This window comes from Rosa rugosa, chromosome 3, assembly GCF_958449725.1.
Source record: "Rosa rugosa chromosome 3, drRosRugo1.1, whole genome shotgun sequence".
Taxonomy (NCBI): Eukaryota; Viridiplantae; Streptophyta; class Magnoliopsida; order Rosales; family Rosaceae; genus Rosa; species Rosa rugosa.
Window position 1 is genome coordinate 34,783,294 of NC_084822.1, and position 19,883 is coordinate 34,803,176.

General features: G+C 37.8%; 2 protein-coding genes and 1 long non-coding RNA gene across 16 annotated transcripts; 1 reads left to right on the plus strand and 2 right to left on the minus strand.

Annotated features, from left to right (window-relative positions):
* The first annotated feature begins 3,453 nt into the window (after positions 1 to 3,453).
* On the plus strand, positions 3,454 to 5,974 carry LOC133740452 (uncharacterized). The gene is made up of 3 exons (XR_009861229.1): positions 3,454 to 4,212; positions 4,865 to 5,049; positions 5,768 to 5,974. It is a non-coding gene; the product is annotated as an uncharacterized LOC133740452 (long non-coding RNA).
* Positions 5,975 to 6,535: 561 nt separating this feature from the next.
* On the minus strand, positions 6,536 to 9,968 carry LOC133737623 (senescence-specific cysteine protease SAG39-like). Its single transcript, XM_062165146.1, has 4 exons — positions 9,524 to 9,968; positions 9,129 to 9,344; positions 7,233 to 7,310; positions 6,536 to 6,957 (listed from the first exon to the last, which is right to left on the minus strand). The coding sequence occupies exons 1-4, from the start codon at positions 9,966 to 9,968 to the stop codon at positions 6,536 to 6,538; spliced, it is 1,161 nt and encodes a 386-aa protein (XP_062021130.1).
* LOC133736537 (pentatricopeptide repeat-containing protein At1g06270) lies at positions 9,208 to 18,237 on the minus strand. 14 transcript variants are annotated; one of them, XM_062164063.1, is made up of 8 exons: positions 17,831 to 18,236; positions 17,346 to 17,696; positions 15,805 to 15,902; positions 15,128 to 15,647; positions 13,663 to 14,898; positions 11,659 to 12,074; positions 10,640 to 10,772; positions 9,208 to 9,344 (listed from the first exon to the last, which is right to left on the minus strand). In XM_062164063.1, the coding sequence occupies exon 5, from the start codon at positions 14,832 to 14,834 to the stop codon at positions 13,803 to 13,805; it is 1,032 nt and encodes a 343-aa protein (XP_062020047.1). In that variant the 5' UTR covers positions 14,835 to 14,898; positions 15,128 to 15,647; positions 15,805 to 15,902; positions 17,346 to 17,696; positions 17,831 to 18,236; the 3' UTR covers positions 9,208 to 9,344; positions 10,640 to 10,772; positions 11,659 to 12,074; positions 13,663 to 13,802. The 14 variants fall into 14 exon arrangements, with proteins under 14 accessions (XP_062020047.1, XP_062020048.1, XP_062020050.1 ...); XM_062164064.1 differs by lacking the exon at positions 9,208 to 9,344 and having other exon boundaries at positions 10,493 to 10,772; positions 17,346 to 17,408; positions 17,479 to 17,696; XM_062164066.1 differs by lacking the exon at positions 9,208 to 9,344 and having other exon boundaries at positions 10,493 to 10,772; positions 15,546 to 15,647; positions 17,831 to 18,237.
* Positions 18,238 to 19,883: the final 1,646 nt, after the last annotated feature.

Here is a 19,883-nt window from a genome sequence, read left to right on the forward strand (position 1 = left end):
GAATGGTCTCGCAGAAGCGTTCATTAAAAGATTACAAATGATCGCACGGACCTTGGTAATGCGCACCAAGCTTCCAGTATCTGCGTGGGGCTATGCAATTTTGCATGCAGCCATGTTGGTCCGACTAAGGCCCATTGCCACCCAACCTTATTCCGCGTTACAGTTGGTGACTGGGTACGAACCTGATGTTTCGCACTTACGTGTATTTGGGTGTGTAGTTTTTGTGCCAATTGCGCCGCCACAACGTATAAAAATGGGTCCTCAACGAAGGATGGGCATATATGTCGGTTATGAATCCCCATCCATTATACGCTTTTTAGAGCCCTTGACAGGCGATCTCTTTACCGCTAGATTCGCGGATTGTCACTTTGATGAGACAGTCTTCCCGCCGTTAGGGGGAGATAAGAACGTTACCGTTCCTGATGAACGACGTGAATTGACGTGGAATGTCCCCACTATGTCTCATCTTGATCCCCGAACCGCACAATGCGATAATGAAGTGCGAAGAATTCTAGATCTACAGAGTGTAGCCCAAAATATGCCAGACGCTTTCTCTGATCTAGCTAAAGTGACGAGATCACATATACCTGCTGCAAATGTACCTGCAAGAATAGATGTCCCTGTAGGACGCGTTGTCCCGGATGGACGAGGTACGACCATGGCGGCTAACCAGTCACATGTCCCTGCCCAGAAGCGAGGTAGACCACTAGGTTCGAAGGATTCCTATCCCCGGAAGAGGGTAAAACCAGCACAAACGAATCCACTAGACATCGCGATCTCAACTGATCCATCTCACGAGATAATTCCAGATTATGGGTCCGTCCTAGAAGAGACAACGTTGGGGGACGCTCCAACGTTTGAACCCACTCTCGAGAATAGAGAAATCTCGATAAATTATGCATGCTTAAGTGAGATTTGGAATCGAAATGAGATTATCATCGATGATATATTTGTATTCGCAGTAGCTACTGAAATTATAACTAGCGATGATGTCGAACCTCGCTCTGTTGATGAATGTCAACGTAGAGACGACTGGCCAAAATGGAAAGAAGCAATCCAGGTCGAAATAGATTCCTTGACAAAGAGAAAAGTGTTCGGACCTGTCGTTCCCACACCTCACCATGTTAAACCTGTAGGATTTAAATGGGTATTTGTAAGGAAGCGTAATGAGGAAAACGAGATTGTAAGATACAAGGCTCGTCTAGTGGCGCAAGGATTCTCTCAACGCCCTGGGATTGATTACGATGAGACATATTCTCCTGTAATGGATGTTATAACGTTCCGCTACCTCATCAGTTTGGCAATTTCCGAAAAACTGAATATGCAGCTAATGGATGTGGTCACAGCTTATCTCTATGGGGATCTTGATACAGAGATATACATGAAAGTTCCTGAAGGACTTAAGATACCCGATACAAATAGTTCTAGACCACGGAACACCCTCTCCATTCGTTTGAGGCGTTCACTTTATGGATTGAAACAATCTGGACGGATGTGGTACAACCGTCTAAGTGAATATTTGATTGGGATGGGATATGTAAACAATGAACTATGCCCATGCGTGTTTATTAAGAAAACAAGTTCTGGATTTGTAATTGTGGCAGTTTATGTCGATGACATGAATCTGATTGGTACTCCTGAAGAGATCAAAGAAACCGCCAAGCACCTGAAGTCTGAATTCGAAATGAAAGATCTTGGGAGAACGAATTACTGCCTCGGCCTGGAGCTTGAGCACCGTGCTGATGGGATTCTGCTTCATCAATCAAACTACATCCAGAAGATGTTAAGGCGCTTTAATGAGGATAAAGCGAAACCTTCAAGCACACCCATGGTCATCCGAAGTCTAGATCCTAAGAAAGATCCGTTTCGTCCCGCAGATAATAACGAAGAGATATTGGCACCAGAAGTCCCATATCTAAGTGCAATAGGCGCATTATTGTACTTAACTCAATGCACTAGACCAGACATTTCATTTTCTGTGAACTTGTTAGCTAGATATAGCTCTGCACCAACACGCCGCCACTGGAATGGTATAAAAGATATTTTTCGTTATCTTAGAGGTACGATTGATATGGGCTTATTTTATCCCTATGCATCAAGAAATGGATCAAACCCCCTTGATCCTCAGAATGATGCTCGCCTTGTTGGATATGCTGATGCAGGCTATCTATCAGACCCACACAAGGCACGTTCCCAAACTGGTTATGTCTTTACCATTGGGAATACGGCAATTTCTTGGAGGTCTACAAAACAGACCCTTGTTGCTACCTCTTCGAATCATGCTGAGATTCTAGCTCTTCACGAAGCAGTACGTGAATGTATATGGTTGAGAGCCATCACAAAGCATGTTCAAAGCACATGTGGACTGCATTCCACCACTGATGAACCAACCACTATCCATGAGGATAATGCTGCTTGCATCGAGCAAATGAAGACAGGTTTCATCAAAGGAGACAACACAAAACATATTGCACCAAAGTTTTTCTTCAATCAGCAACAACAGGAGCATCAGAAGATTGAGGTCAAGCAGATTCGATCTGAAGACAATCGTGCAGACCTCTTCACTAAGTCACTACCAAAATCTACATTCCAGAAGCATGTACAAGGTATTGGTCTACGTAAATTATCTGAATTACCTAACATGTAATTTTCAGGAGGAGTTGAATCAGGGGGAGTATCCAGAAGCATACCCACTTGACCATCGTGTACTCTTTTGTCCTTCGTCCAGGGTTATTTTGTCCCACTGGGTTTTATTACCTGGCAAGGTTTTAACGAGGCACATTTTTAGTATGGTCGCTCCATCCTGAAGATGTTTTTGATTCAACATATATGCATTTGCTCATCTTTTCCCTTCGACCACGGGTTTTTCCCACTGGGTTTACCGGGCAAGGTTTTGGTGTAGCAACTCTAAATGCATCCCTCTCGTAGACATGCTACTTACTTCTGATGCTGATAAGAAGACTCCACTTATCTCCGAAGCTGTGATATTACTACTTCACACTCATGCGCGTTGTGCTCTTTTTCTCCTTCGACCAAGGTTGTTTTTTCCCACAGGGTTTTTATTACTTGGCAAGGTTTTTGACGAGACAACTTAAAAGCGCACAGCCTAGGCAACACTATTGACATGAAATATCCAAGGGGGAGTGTTGTAAATTATTATGGATATATCATGTAAATTATTGTATATTAGAAGATGCTTTCCTCTTTCCTAGTTTTAGGGGATCCATGTTTTAAGGAGGACTTTAAGGGTCCTTGTTTTATGGAGGATTTTAGGCTATATGTTCCTTGCCTTCCACTATATATGTAATCCATTTCTCATCTATGGATGATAGAGAAAACAGAAAATACTACACTCCCTCTCTGCATCAAAACTCTCTCTCTCTCTCTCTCTCAAGTTCTTTGAAGCAAAACTCTCTCCATTTTCTGAAACATTTCCATTTTACAACAGTTAGTTAATTCTGTGAGCAATAGTTAGTTTTCTAAGCAACATGAAGCATACTAATATGCTTACATTTTGGTGATGAAAGCTTGACAACAGAGCAGATTATTGTAGCAAGTGAACATGACTAATGTCTAGAAGTTGCAAGAAATTGGTATGCTTTTGTAGGTCACTTTTGTTTTAATATGTTGCAGAGAAGGGGACATTGTTATAATACTACTAGAATTTGCTTTTTATATCTGCTCTGTGGGGATGCCCTTATGTTTAGAACTGAGAATGTACATTCAACGAATGAGCTGAAGATGGACTTGATGATTGTTTGAGTTGTGGTGTTCAAAGTTCACAATACTGCTACTTCTCATATGTAGTTTTAGTCACCTCTTTTTACTATGTTTTACTTCATTCATGAGGTTATATGTTTTCTTTGGATAGATCTCTATTGAAATTACATGTCAGTATAACATGCAATCCTGCCAACGTTTGGGTCTTCGTTGGTTTGGTTACAGAGAGCAGCTCAGTTAGTGAGAAAAAGAGATAGAGAGGCGACATCGATTTCAACATGGAGGTGGGAGTGCATTGCCGGATAGTAAGGTTATTGATTTTGGTTGTTGGTTTCAAATCAATCAATTTCCCATTTTTTTTTTATGAAGGTTTATAGAAAATTTGATCTGTGCATCTGGGTTTTGTCAATCTTGAGGAAATCTAGTCGTGGCGCGTGGTGGAGCTGTTGAGGGAATCCGGGGCTCAGAGAGCAGGTCACAAAGCAGCAGCATGTAAATCTATGAGCACCCATTTCTAAGTCATGGATTTTATGAGTGATTTGAATTTGCTCCCAACTTTTCATTTTAGTTTATGCTCTTCTTCATTTTGATCGTCTTCTCTGAATTTATATTCAGTTTCACACTGCCTATGAATTTTAAATCTTTGATTGCTTTGGATTACAATTCAACGGACTCTCTTGGTGTGTTGTTTTTATCTCTCTGTTTGATTATCCAGAAACAGAACAAAGGGTACTCTGTTCTTGGTATTTCCTTTGTGAAGTTGGGTTTGATAATTTTTCTTTGTTTGATTGGTGAAAGAATTGCGTGGAAGATAGAGTTGTTTGGTTTTTCAGTGTTTTGGGTCAAGTGATGACCTGAACTGAGCTGATTGCATTTTTTTCATTGCATGAAGTTTTAATCCTGTTTTGCTATCTAATTGCATTTCTTAGTGCATTAGTGAACGAGTTCTAGGGAATAATGGGAACACAATCTCGACAAGTGCCATTTTTTTTTGTTTTCTAGGAAATGTTTTCTGAAGTTCCAGTTCCGAGTTGATGAGATATGAGTTGTTTAAATCATTGGTTCTGTATTGTGAAGTCTTTCCAGTCATTTTGAGAACTTCAATTTTGAATTCTAGAATGTCTCTCTTACTGTTTTATTGCAGATATCAGGAGGAAATGGGTACGGGAAGGTTACAGACAATCTGGTATTTGTTTTGGTTGGTGAGATTTACTGTTACTGTGATTTTTGGTTTTATTTTTTTTTTCTTTCACCTGGCTTGACTATAAATGTATGATGGTGATGCAGATGAAAGCTTTATCGGGCTCTGAACCTTCAGATTCTATTCGGGTACCATGCTCTCCCCCTTTTCTTTTGCAGGCTATTTTCTAAGCTTTTTGATCAGATGTAATACAAAACATCAAGATTAACATTTTTTATTTGGTTAGAGGGTCAAGGTCATGTTTTCAAGCTTTCCTTAATTCCCTTCAACCACGGCATGTGCCCATAAGCCCTTGACTTGGGGTTACAGGACAGTGGTAATGGTAGGTAACATAATGAAGATAAAGTAGGATAGTAGTAATGAGCTAGATGCCTGAGAATTCATGGGGTCCTCCCAAACTGCACCATTGAAACTAAGATGAGACAAAAAGAACAAATATATCATCATCAAAACTGAGATTTGAGGAGGTCATTCTCAAGCCTGAGCAGTTCTTTAGAAGCAATGTATGTTCCTATTAGAGGAGAAGACCTTATGCAGGACCATCTATGTTTAGGTGTATAGTTTATTCGACACAAAGACAACTTCAGCTCTATTAGACTGTCATCAGGATAGGAAAAAAAAAAAAAAAAACTTCAGCTCCATTAAACACAAAGGCAACTTCATTTCAACTTAGATGAACATTCTCTTTGGATGTATATATGATGTTTTTGTTTTAATATTCTTCATCAAAGTTATTTTGCTTATGGTTTGATTTCATACTTGTTCAGTCTTTCTGTTTGTAACTTTGAGTATTTTTTCCACTGAGCTTTAGTTGCTCATGTCTCTTTCGCGGTTCTTGTCCTGCAGATTCATAGGTGGCAGGCTCAAGGATTGAGTGCTGAGTGTTAGAACTTGTGTTTTGTTTTTCATTTTTGGTGAACCTTGTCTTGTAATTATCTTCTATGCTTCTGGACATGATCCCTTGGTGTAAGGGTTTTGCAATTGTATTATATGCAAGTTTAAATCTTGTACATACGCAACAGATCATGCTGAAATGTTATAAAGACATCTTTTGGTCTACTTGTTTCTTTTGCTTTAGTTTAGTTACCTCCTGCCTTTTTTGTGGTAAATATTTGTCATAGCTTGTGATCTCATATATGTTAAGAGAACAGGGCGTGACATCAGCAATCGGATTTGCTATAAATTGATGGAACTTTTGGTTTGCTTTTTTTTTAATTGCAAGATTGCAAAGCTTTTCTAACTAATAACTTCTGTGGTTGGATACTTGGATTAATATAAGAAGATTACGTAGTTTAAATATTTTTCAGACATTGCTTCTTCAAGATTCCTTGGTTGTAAAAGTGGTCAGGCACTGTGCTGCAATGCACAGTTGGAGCATTTCACATGCGCCGAAGGGGGTTTATCTTGGGCCTAGGAAGCCTTTGGGTTCCCCTTGACAAAGTCAAAAAAAAAAATTCCTTGGTTGTATGCTGGATACACGGGAGTCAGCTCAAGCATGAAATTTATTATGTATAACATTCAGCTCAAGCATGAAATTTATTATGTGAAATTTATTATGTGAGATTTATTTTGTATAACTTATGCACTAGTAAGTATGCTATATATATATAACAACTACAGATCCTTGTACAGAATAGTTCCAGGACCAGTGCAGCTTTTTGACAGATCGGAGTTGCAGTTGATAATACTCTTTCGATCATGGTCATAACATATGACCACTTCCAGCAATAGTCTACCCAAAGTTGGCAGATCAACGCAACGCAGCGCGGGATCCTTGGTGATTTTCTTTGCTACTGCTGCCTGTAGATCAGCTGGCTTGTATTTATTCCCTGGTTTATAACCAGCCTCGCTGAACATGACCTCGATGTGATTGTGGCTCCACATCTTATGCGCTGTTTCAAAGTATACCGTCTGAGTGAAGGTATCGTCGCAACAAGTTCCGTGCTTGTTATATTCATCGCTCCAGAAGCTCATATAATCACCAGTCAAGTTTGGCCATGATGTAGAGAGATCAGTCTGCAATTGCTTTTGCTTAACTGAGTAAAAGTTAACATTTTATTAATATACGATCCACACACATAAACGATACAATGAGGTAAAAAAAAAGATAAAAGGTACACTAGCTTTAATATCTATACCTCACACACACATAAACGATACATTGAGGTAAAAAAAAAATGAAGTTAAAAAGGTACACTAGCATTAATATATATACCTCGCTGCGATCGAAAGAGGTACCGCTGCACTGTAACTGAGCACCTGAAAAATTCGCTGGCCACAGGCCATGAAGTAAGAGATATTTACTAATTACCTGCCAAAGCAATCATTCGTTTCTCTGCCTTACGGTCCTCAAGAACTTTTTTAACCTCAAGTGGAACAGCTATGTCATCTAAACAAGTATGACAAGTGAACCATATACAAAAGGATGGATTTCTCTCGAACATAAAATTAAACTACTATAAAAAGACTCACTTATCTGAAAGTCCTAACAGGTCATGCCGCACCTCCTAGCCCCTCCTAGAGTACAATCTGCAAGATGATTAAGTTTAATATGTACTGGCACCAAATGTATAGACTACAAACATAGTTATATATCATGAGCAAAAAACGATGGAAGCTATATAAACCTACCCGTAGACGATGGTTGAGGCTTCCTTGATGCTCTACTATGTTCTTAAAAGAGACTTTTCCAATCACATCCTGTAACTAGTAGCCTTGACAATGGGATTGTCAACTTGATTGTAAGAAGAGGCCAGAATAGGCTCCACAATCATGAATGTAAATTCTGCAGTAATTGAAAGGGGGACAGAATTGCTGGTCAAGGAATAATTGAGTAATGTACTCAAGGCTTCCTTGATAGTGTCCTGCATAGGAATATGAGTGATCTTTTGTTTCAAGGAAAGCACGGGTGCGATTTTGTCAACGAATAATTGAGTAATGTACTCAAGGCCACAGCACCTTCAGATTTCCAAATCCACGGCTCCAATGAATCGGGGAGGACTAACCTCATGCTGCATGCATGATTGATTGAGTTCAACAAAGAAAACCCTAAATAGATCAGTGTAACATTGGGTTTGTAAAAAGTCAAGTAATTACCCCCATTATTCAAAAAAAAAAAAATTCAAGTAATTAAGTTAATTTTTATCTACTTTCGAAAGGGGGATACAAGTGTTTGTGTTTTGTTTTGTGGAGGGGGGGGGGGGGTGTGTTGGTTAGGCAAACCATGCGAGCGCGGACTCAGGACTGTAGTGGCCTCAGATATCTCTGTAGACACAAGAAATTTAATGAAAATAAAATTCATTAAATAAATCAGTCAATTTTTGAAATTCTGACCAAACAAGCTTAGTTGGCACATGGATCCTACAAACGGTACACGTGGCTCGTACGTCACCAAAATTATGTGAGCTCCAAGGATGACACATGTCAAAACACGGGTGGTCCACCGATGGAATGACGTAAAAGCGTTAATTTATCGCTGATTGGTTGTTACTCAAGTTAAGCATTAAAACGGATCAATTATATTAAACTGATTGATCTTGATGAAAATCAAGCATTAAATACAAATATCGATCAAATTAAATTGATTAATTATGATTGAAATCAAGTATTACATACAAATATAAGATTAAATTGTTTAATTCTGATTGAAATCAAGTATTAAATCAAATCATATTTGATTGACATATTCCTGAAATAAAAGGTAATTAAATCAACGAATTAAAACTGATTGATTTAATTACATATTTACGGAATGTGATTATTGCTATGTCATCAATACATTTCAAATTGAGGGAGACGTCGACATTATAATTACCCCTTCTCATATCAAGAGAAGACGCGACGACAAACAAAGGATAGACCGACTTCAGACAGACAGAAGAAATCCCCCCAAAGCTCAGAAGTCTCCCGAGATCATGAAGAACCATCAAGCTGCCAAATAGCTGGTTCCTTCACCTCACCGACTTCAGACAAACAAGGGAAATCACCTACAAGCTCAGAAGTCGTCAAACTCGCGGAGAATCAACAAGCACCAAGCACACGTACCGATTTATCAGCCATCAAAGTCATACTTGCCGCGCGACCTCTCATGGTTCAAATTTAATCAAGATTAAGCCTTTGCAGCCCTTGATCATCCGTCTTCTTCAAGTTGTCAACAAAGCAAAGATTCTGCCAAGTTCTTCATCAAGCTCGTGGAGAATCAACAAACGCCAAACACACGTGTAGGGATAATCTTCTTGAGTGGTGAGTCCATACTTTTTTATGTAATCAAATGCATTTTCCATGTATCCACCACTGCAACCTTGGTTCCCAGTATGTACGTCACAGTCCACAAGCTCTTTTTCCGAGAGTGACACCAGTTTTCCAGTATTGATTTCGTGAAGGCCTTCCACAGCGGCAACTGCAGAGAATGCCCAACAGCTACCTGTACATATAGAATGATACGTATTATATATCCACATAGGCTTTGTGTCAGTGGAATTATATTGAGTATTTGATTTTAAGAAGAAAGTAAATAGGTCAATACTTCTAGTGCAGGAGCCACAAAAACAAAATATAAAAGTGGTTAGCAGACACTTTTAGAGAATAAACTCAGTTTTATACCACATCGGCCTTGATCCCTGACCGGAGTTACGCTCCCATTCTTTCTCCAATCCACTGTAGTTGGCAAGTCCTTCTTCCACTCATACCTGAACTTCGTCTTTGGATTTCTACCAGCTTGGAAACCCAAGTGGGTTCTTGTAAACTCTAAGTTTGTCATGTCTGCAAATTTGTTGTCAGTGAGTTTGTATGACAGGTTTTGAGAGTTTACAAAATCAACAAGCTCAACGTTGGACTGGTAAATTCCGAAACGATATTCCCACTCCTCTCTATTCTTGTATCTTCGGTCGTATTTTGTCAGCCACCTTTCGTACTTCTCCTTCATGGATTTTTGCTCATACCCTATCGGCTTCTGCTTTTCAGTACATGCCAGAGACGATGATATACACAGCGTCCAGACCATAAACAACATAAAACTGGCACACCTCAGCATTATAGATGTCACCATTGTTCCCTTTGGAATGTAGGTGGATCTTATGCCTAATATGTTGGTTTTGCAAGTCTAATATAGATTGCGAGTTCGTATTTTCTAGGTAACATTTCTTTGTTCATGCCTTTGGTGCTTGTGGATCTGTCAAGGCAAGCTTTTCAGATCGTCTTTTTAATGATCACTCAACTTCTTTTCGCATGAGGCTCAAGGATAGCCAATTAACTCAGCTACTCTAACCAGTGGCAGAATTGAGTTGAGTAGCCCCAAAAAAAAAAAAGAATTGAGTTGAGTAGCCCCAAGCTATCCACACAACTGAGTCAATCCAATATTCATGCAAAAGTTGCAACTGAGTCAATCCAATATTCATGCAAAAGTTGCAATGGTGCAACCCAAGACGTAATTAATGAATGCATTTGGAGTATGGGACTGGGATTCTAAAATTCATTTCACAAATCGCATGGCATCTACATGATCAGAAGAATAACAAAGAAAATGAGAAGGGAGAAAAAGAAACTAGGCTACAATCAGTCTTAGCATACTAAGAGACGCTGAAATCAAAGATGAAACTTTTAAACGAGATAAGGTTCAAATAAACAGAGCTAAAGAAAGAAAGAAAGAGAAAAGACAATCCAGATAATAGATCTGCCTAAAATTAGTCAGATAAGAACAATATATGTAATAATGCTTACATTAACAACGTACAACCAAAACAGAATCTCCTCTGACGTTTCCATAACTTCTCCAACAGTGATTACATGGTTCCAAGCTCACATATGCTGTTGCATTCTCTGCCACATCGCCAGCATATCTCAGATCAAGAACCTGTACCATTCAAATTTCTGGTATGAAGTTCCATCAACAGCTTGTTGGGATATATAGGTGAATTTACAAAATTCATGTACAATAAAAGATAACCTTTGGCATACTTGAGAACTACAAATTCAAATGATACTAGTCTAACACAAGATAGTTTAGCCATTTCCCTTCTTGTTCTCCCTAGTTCTAACTTCTAACAAGACCTTTTTACTCTGCATACAAGCATGAAGACATCAAACCTATGCTAATTTTTTGAATTTTTTTCAAGCAGAAAGCTTCAGGTCTACATCATCGATCATTTGTAGTAAGAACTGAAATAGGAAGAGAATGCCAAAAAGCTATCTTATCCAAGCCATTGAACTCAATGCTCCACTGGGTTGTGAAGAAAATAGCAGCGGAAATTTAGTTGAAAGTCAAAAAAAAAAATGCAAGAAATATAAACTCAGAAAGTGTTAGTCCCTTAAAAACTCAGAAAGCATTGGTCCCTTAAAAATTCAGAAGGTTGCATTTATTTATTTATTAATTTATTTAGAAAGCAATTTCACTTGAAGTGCAAAAGATAGCTCAGTGGAAATTTTGTGTTAAGAACAAAGAGGCGAGGCACTTCAATTTGGCTGATCAGGCAGAAGGAGCAGGATTGGCATGTGTTGTGAATAATATGATATGGATAATGTCGGATTGATGAGTTTAACAATTTAGTAAAAAGGAATACAAATAAACGAGAAGTGTAAGGGTTGAAAGAGGGGGAAGGGGGCAAGAAAAACTCCCCAATTTCTTAGAAACCAAACGGACATTTAATTAAAAACCAACAGACTTCATCACTCACATAGATCCATACACATTTCAGAAGGAAAATAAAAAATAAAAAACAAGGAAACGAAGAGAAGTTTACCTCAATATGTGGTTGGCCAGCTTTAGGGTGAAACCCTTGACCAATAACCTTGCCATCCTTGACAATAACAAAACCCACCATTGATTGGCTAGCAGACATGAGAGCCTTTCTGGCAAGCTCCACAGACCCCCTCATATAAAACCCATCATCTCTTTCTTGTTGCCAGTCCACACCTGACCCAAACCAAACCGCCATGGTTTCTTACACCTGTTAGTGATTTAAACACCCTTTTGAACGAATTGTGAAACTGATATTCCAGATTCTACCTCAAAGGTTGGTTGAACGTTTCTTTGATTGTGAGACATTGTAGAGAGTCCAACTTGGGAGTGAGAATCTTTGAAATTGCACTCTCTTTTTATCTGTAAAACCTAGATCACAACTTTCCTAGTGCAGCAGTTTGGTCGAAGTAACTTCACCTGTCAGAGAAATCTAGGGGTTGTTCTCACCACTTCTATGTATCGTTGTCTTCTCTGTAAAACGAATGCAATGTGGAGATACAATCATTTTACTTTTTTGGAAATTGTGTTTGTGCTAATCTAAAAAAGAATTAACACCAAAAGGAAAAGAGTGAAACCGAAATAAAAGGAGCTTAAGGGAGTACAACCCTAACATCACATGTGTTTGCATGGCTGAAGCGTTTCAACAATATCTTTTCAGAATAGATATTTGAAGAAAGGTGCCCATCTCAGCCTCAAGCATGTGCAGCAAAATGTGAGGGATTGTTCTTTCTTTTCTTTCTTAATTTCAGAAGGTGAATTAAACACTACGTTTTTTATGCATTCAAAATCAACATAACATTCTGAAAATAGTTAACATAAATCAATAAAATAAATCAAATGAATAGATAGAGTGCACATTTTCGTTTCCCACATAGTAAGCATCTCTGCCAATGCTAGCTCTCTAGCACAGTGGCTGATAGCTATTTTGACTTAAGGTTAGTCCACAAATCTTTCTTAACGGTAACTAACAGTAAAACTGAAATTCTGTTATTTTTGCATTAAAAAAAAAAAAAAAAAAAAAAAAAACTTTTTCTCATCAAAAGTTCATTTGAAAGCTCATTTTTCTTCAATCTTCAGCATCTATAGTGTCGACCAACTTATTATGCACAACTTTATCACATCTCTAGTCCAGATAATGTCAATCTTACTACAGTTGATGCTAAATCCTACAGTCTGTGTTCACTTATTATATACAAATCCAAATCTAGCTCTCAAACACGCTCAACAATTTTTGTCTATCCAGTTGATTTAGATTAAAAAAACTAAAATCCTGCAAGTGGTAGAGGCAATGTAAGTTACTGATATATATAGGTAAAAACTAATACAGTATGTGTTCACTTATTATATACAAATCCAATTCTAGCCCTCCAACAAGCTCAACAATTCTTGTCTATACCAGTTGATTTAGATTAAAAAAACTAAAATCTTGTAAGTGGTAGATGCAATATAAGTTACTGATATATATAGGTAAAAACTAATGTCCATTGTATGAGAAGAAAAAAATGCAAATAGAAATCAAAAGGCACAAATAAAAAATGCAAATAGAATTCAAAAGCACAGATCAAAAATGCATATTTGAGTTAACACCGATCCACGGTTTAACTATGATGACAGATTTACAAACAAATTGGCAATCAAACTCAAGTCATTAGTCAGTTATAGTACAAAAGGAGAAGAGGACTACTACTATTTAAAACATCTAAACAAACTCCATGCATGAAATTTATACACTGACCAACACAAGAAAAACAGGTATTGCTTATAATGCCATGTAGGAGTTCAAACAATAAAGAATAAACTTTTAAGTCAAAAAGTAGTTCAGTTCACACAATCTTTGTTCAGATTTTGTATCAAGTTTGAATTTGGTGACACTTCTAGAGACATTTTTTTGTTACATTGGGGACCCAATATGTTTACATCAACAAATCCGCAATATCAAATAAATTTTTCATCTCAAAATCATCATTTATCCCATGCATGAAAAATTAAAGTCCATGAACTTTACCATATATCACCAGACTTTTGAGAAGCTGAGTAGCAGCACCAAGGAACATTGGCCTCAAAGTTAAGGTGCAAAACATCCCACTGAAAACCAGCCCCCTTATATGCTAGCATTCCATGGACTCAAGGAAGAAACAGAAGGAACTAAGACCTCAATTCTGCAAATCTTTGTCTCACAGCATAAGCTAACTTCCACTCACCAGCACCAGCCAACCTGTCCACGACCTTGTGCCTGGTCCTGATATACGGTATGAAGCCTTTCTCTGTCATCCTCATGACCACCTTCCCGGCCAAAATATTCTCACCGGAATCCAAGCAGCCTTTAACCACTAAATCATAGCTCTCAAACCCAACAGGGTAATCCTTCCTCTCTAAGAACTCAATCAGCTCAACTGCTCTCCATATCTCTCTGTTTGCTCGCAATGCTGCTGCTACTTTCACAATAGTCCCCTGCCTCGGTGTCAACCCAACTTTCTCCACCATTTTCTTTATCATATCTAATGCCTCAGAAGTTTTTCTGACCCTGCACATAGCACGAACTACTGTGTCAAAACTCTCCAAATCAGGAACACATCCAGCCCTATTCATGCCCTTCAAGACTTTAACAGCCTCATTCAATTGATCAACATCACACAAAGACCATATAAGGTAGTTACACGTACTACTGTCAGGGTGATATCCAATTGACTGCATCTCAAATAGGGTGTCAGAGACAGACTGAGATTCCTTCCTGCAGTTCAGCCAAGCAGACGAGAGGAAAAGACGAGTTTGGGCAACAGGGACGCAACCAGAGCGAAGAGTTCGCTGGAGAACGGCAAGACCAAGAGGGAGAGGATTGGAGCTTTGGAGAGTAAAAGACAGGAGGTAGGCATAGGCAGCCTGAGCACGAAAGCGGGGCCTTATGGGGATGAAAGACTGTAAGATTTCATCAACTACTTGCATTCTAAGGCTGTCGGGAAAGGTTGATAGGAAAGCAAAAGGATTCGGGTTTTGAAAAGCTTGTTCAAAGGAAACGAGAAGATCAGGAATCTGCTCATAGGCTTTGGCTTCAACTGCATTTTTTACAGTTTCGTGGAGGGCATGCGATGGAGATATTGAGTTAATCGAGCGATACTTGAGGAGACAACAATGTAAAGGAAGAAGAGATCTGCAAAGCTTTGCCGATACAATTGCCATGTTCTGCTCAAGACATCAACGTTTACGTACACAACAGTTGCAGCATCCAGATTACAGAAGTAACCTGAAGAAAAAAAAAGATTAACCAATGCAATAACCTCCATATTAGATAGCTAGATAACAGAAGACATAGCTAAACTTTCACATATTCCCCTAATTCAGATTCAATTTCGAAGAGGGATAAAAAATTCAGTACATGAATAAACTAAACAGTTTTCGCAAACGAACACTATAACAGAATCAAGAATTCCATGAAAAAAAAAAAGGAAGAAGAAGAAGAAGCAAATCCAAACCTTGCGAGAGACTTGAAAAACCTGCAGATTCATTCTGAGAAGATCAGAGTTTCTTAGAAATTCTGAAATGATATGCAACTAGGGACTCGGGGATTTGGGGATGGAGGAGTGTACTTTAATAGATATACTGCTATTACGATTTTAACCTCGTACCAATATACTTCTTTCGTCTCAAAGTTTCTGTTTTCGAAGACTATTATGGTAAATTCAGTTTTTTTTTTTTAATTTTTTTTTTATGGGGACTCTTTTTTTTCGGTTTGGTTGTTTATGTTGCACACAAGGTGTTTGATGAAATGCCTGTGTAAATTCTTCAGATTAGAATTATGCGAGCAGTGGAATTATGTGCATTGTTTGAAGGAGAAGCAGTTTATAGTTCGGGAGAGGATCCTCTCCTGAGCTAGTTTTCTAGCTGAGCTACCTGAGCTTTCACTCAGATTAAGACAGGAGGTAGGAAAGCAGACAGTCTATCCCTCTGTGGATTGTTCTTGATAAGTGATAGAATTGAAATGGATCAAAATACCTGAAAACGTAATCAAAGAGAGCGTAGCTTAGTGGAAGTTGAAATGAATCGAATGGAAACAGGACTTTTCTGCGTATTGTTGTTTCCCTCTGTAACATTTTTTGTATTTCTATGCAACAAAGATGAAAAGCCTCTGAAAATTACGGGAGAGAATTACCGGATTCAATTGGATTCATGTGGCGACCTTTAGTTATGCCTCACCCTTGAGTTTAAACTCTGGAGCTTCAACACTTTAGCTGGTGTTCTGTTTTAAACCTGCACAAAAGAGGTTGATTAGCTACGGCCTTTGCTATTTTGTAATACAATTGGGGTATGGTGTCTTTTACGTTCACAACGAAATCAAAAGTATTTTGTGAAGTAAACAAAAAAGAATGAATCGGTGCTGTCATTGTAGATTAAAAGGGGAAATCCAATTAAATGTGCTGCTATCTAAGCATTTGCAGTAGCCCACAACAACAACAACAAAAAACAAAAACAAAACAACAGAGCTGAAGGGGAGAAGTTTTTCGGTGCCATCCTTGTCTAACTATGAAATATCAAAAAAGCAGAAAGCAAAAAAAATAATAATAATAATAAAAATAAAAGAGAATAAAAGAGAAGTTTCGGGTAGTTTAATTAATCTATGCATAAGACAAACACAGTTTTAAATTTTTAATTAACAAAGTGCAAGCAAAGTTCTTCCATACTGGGCTTGTGAAAACAATGCAGGAAAAAGCAAGACAATCAAAATGTTCAATAAAGACAAAGTATTTGCCACTTCAAAAAGTTTGTCAATTCACAGTTGAATTGAGTGGCAAAGAGAATCTGGCCTCACCCATGAAATGACAGAGATTTTGAAGTTGGATGCACACTAACAGAAAGCTCTAGCCAATATTCTTGTCACATGCAATAGAAACAGTCTCAGTACTTGGCTTTCATTACAAAACTAGAAGCAAGAGCAAGGAGGAGAAGCTCCTTACCCATTCTCAGAGGAAACAGCAATACAACAAATTTTTAAGCTTCAAGGGTTGACAAATTCCTTCTAGATATATACAAAAGCAATACAAAACTTGTATCACAATTTCAACAAAGACATATAACAATTTATCTCCTCTAATCTCTAAATTCATCAAAACTTAAATGGACAGCTTGTAGTATATTTAGTAGAAAACAATGCAATTCAGCAGGATAGTTGCTTAATGAAGCTATATATATAACTACATATGATTCATTAACTTCTCACATTCAAAAACCTACCGAAACAGTATGAGCTGTGAACTTTACTCTACTTTATGGTGAAAAATTAAGATTTTGAATGAAATCAAAGACTGCAGACACCTTAAATGTGACAAATAGACATAAAACAGTAGAGTATCGCATCTCATTTGAACAATAATAAATTTAGAAACTCAATTAACCATTAACATTAGATCATCCCATAAATACAATGTTAAAAACTCATTCTTGGAAACAGAACACCTCACAATCTGAATGAATATAGGAAAAGAGAAACCGAAGCAAATTTAAGAGATTAAAAGAAAAATAGATCTTGATCATAGTACAAAACCCCTCACCTAGTTGGTCTAACATGATTATCTTCAAAGCCCAAGCACGGTTGGTTTAATTGTAGTGAGTAAAATCCAGTTCACATATAGAGAGAATTGAAAAAAATTCCGCGAAAAAAAAAGTACCAAAAACAGATGATTCATTCATGACTACCTTTTATCAATAGATTGGAAAAAGCTCTGATGCTAAAGATCGAATAGAGTCCAACCCTCTCATCTGACATTCACATTAGAGGAGATAATGAGCAGAAAGAAAACAAATCTGAATCCAAGTCTACCGACTATACCTCAGAAGAATAAACTAAACAACAGCAAGCCTTCTTCTTCTGTTTTCCACAAAGCCCAATCTGATTCGAAAGAGATTGATCTTTCTCTCTCACTCACTCTCACTTTCAGTCCAACCCGACCCGACCATCAAAGATAAAACAACGAATCAATAATCAATGATTCGCAGTCGCAGACCAGATTACGAAGGAAGAGAAAGATCACCAATCCTATATCAAATCTACAAACAATCAATTATCGGATCAATTATTTGCGAATCTCACATCAAGTCAAACAATTAATTAAAATTCCAAATTCTATATCAAATCTGCGAGATAAGATTTGAAAACGGAAGAGCAGATGATTCATGATTACCTTTACAGATCGAAGATTCGGACCAGTCCCTTCTATCCTCGCATGAAAACCACAGTAAACCTCTATCAAAACCCCGCACTCACAGTCATTGATGGAAAGAAAAGGGCAAGACAGTCATTACGCACGCTTATGAACAGTTGTCAACAGTGGATTAATTGAGCTTTAGTATATGTTAAATTTCGTATACAGATGATGAGTTTCTATAGGTATTAAGAATCGTCCACTCGATCAATTTGGCAAACCAAACTTGTGTCATTATGTAATCAAATTTCAAAAGGAGAAAAAGAAAACTGTTGGGAACATCTCAGTAAACTCCTTGCACAACAAAACATCACTTGGTTCTTAAACACTGATCCAAACAAACAATAAAACAAGCATTGATGAGGTACAACATAGCTCAGTACTTAAAACCTGCCAGCTCCTTTCTCTGCAAAGAATCCGTGGACTCAAAGAAGAAACAAAGATGCTAGCTAGGACTTTGACTCAGCAAACTCTCCTTATCAGCTTACGTGGACTTTAAATTGAGTGAAATACTAACTTAATCAATTCTTATCTTTATCACGCACATACTTACCAGCCTCTTCGTCATCGACTACTATCTTTCTAAGTCGCTAAGTCTGAGTTGGAAACTGACTTGAGTGATTTGAGTAACTGGCCGATGGGCTTTTAGACAATAAACTTGATTAAGGATGCTAGTTCGTCTACAAGAATTCTTAAGCCTAGAGAGGAGTGGATTCAAGATGAGATTCATGACTGGAAGGGTGACTTCAAAGAAATAAATAGTCCTTTCACCGCCTTGTCCAAGAGGGAGAGAGTTCGTATTAGTCATTGTGAAACGGCTAAAAAGGCATGGGATATTCTTGAAGTTACCTATGAAGGAAATAAAAAGGTTCGCTCTCAAAAACTTCAAAGACTTGTCTTAGAATTTGAAAACATGGCTATGGGTGAAGAAGAGCCAGTTGATGATTTTCATGCTCGTCTTCTAAATGTGACAACTCAAAGTCATAGTCTTGGTGATCCTTTTGAAGAGCATCAGATTGTCAAGAAAGGTCTGATCGAGGTCTCTTTCATCAGAGTTTCAATGCAAATAGACAGTTATAGAGGAGGCTCAGGATTTGGACACCTATTCTCTTGATGAACTGGTAGGTAATCTCAAAACCTTTGAGATGAGGATCAATTAAGCCTGAGAAAAAGGTAAAAAAAATGTTGCTTTCTCTTCTGTTAAAATGAAAGATGTGGATGATAGTGGTTCTGTGGATTTTGCCTTACTAACCAAAGAGTATAAAAAAATTCTTAAAAATAAAAATTCTTCTAGTAGTACTTCAAAAAGTTTATCTGAATAAAAAAGGCGGCAATTATCTGAAAAACCTAAATGTTATGAATGTACGTGGTGGTATTGGTCACATCTCTTCTGATTGTGGAAACATAAAATATAATTCACGAAATGACAGGGCTATTAAGTCAACTTGGAGCTATAGTGAGGAAGATTCTCAAACTGAGAATGAAGAAGAGATCATTGCATTCACCTCCTCGCTTCATCATGAGGCATTTGATGATTCTGACATTGAAGGTGAGATTTTTGATGTATCTGATGAGGAAACTAATGATAAACATAGGGAATTGTATAGAGCACCAAGAGTGATGCTCAAAAGAAATCTCAAGCTGGAGAACGAGATTGAGCAGATTAGAAAAAGAAAGGAAAAGTCAGAGCTAAACCTTGAATTAATCAAGCCAGAAAAAATGGGAAGGTGAAAATGCATTCTTATACTGACAAAATTGATGCTTAGCAGGATGAGATGTAATCCCAAAATTGGGAGGTGGAGCGTACTGAATTGATTGACAAGATCAAGACTCTTCAGGTTGAAATCAAAGGTCAATCTAATCTAAATGTCTCACTAACCTTTGAAATTGAGAAATTGCAGGCTAAGCTTGAAGAATCTTAGGAAAAATTCAACAAATTCTCAATAGGATCAGATTTGGTTTCTAAAATGATTGGAATTGGAAAACCACACAATAACAAGAAAGTGTTAGGATATGAAGATGCAAAAACAGA

Excerpts from the sequence above, each read along its gene's own strand:
- LOC133737623 (XM_062165146.1), bottom strand. The coding sequence starts at position 9,968 with ATGGTGACATCTATAATGCTGAGGTGTGCCAGTTTTATGTTGTTTATG. Across the intron at positions 7,311-9,128 it reads TCCCTACACGTGTGTTTGGC|ATGACATAGCTGTTCCACTT; the intron begins GTTTGTTGATTC and ends ATACTTGTTTAG. Across the intron at positions 6,958-7,232 it reads ACGAATGATTGCTTTGGCAG|TTAAGCAAAAGCAATTGCAG; the intron begins GTAATTAGTAAA and ends ACTTTTACTCAG.
- LOC133736537 (XM_062164063.1), bottom strand. The coding sequence starts at position 14,834 with ATGGCAATTGTATCGGCAAAGCTTTGCAGATCTCTTCTTCCTTTACAT.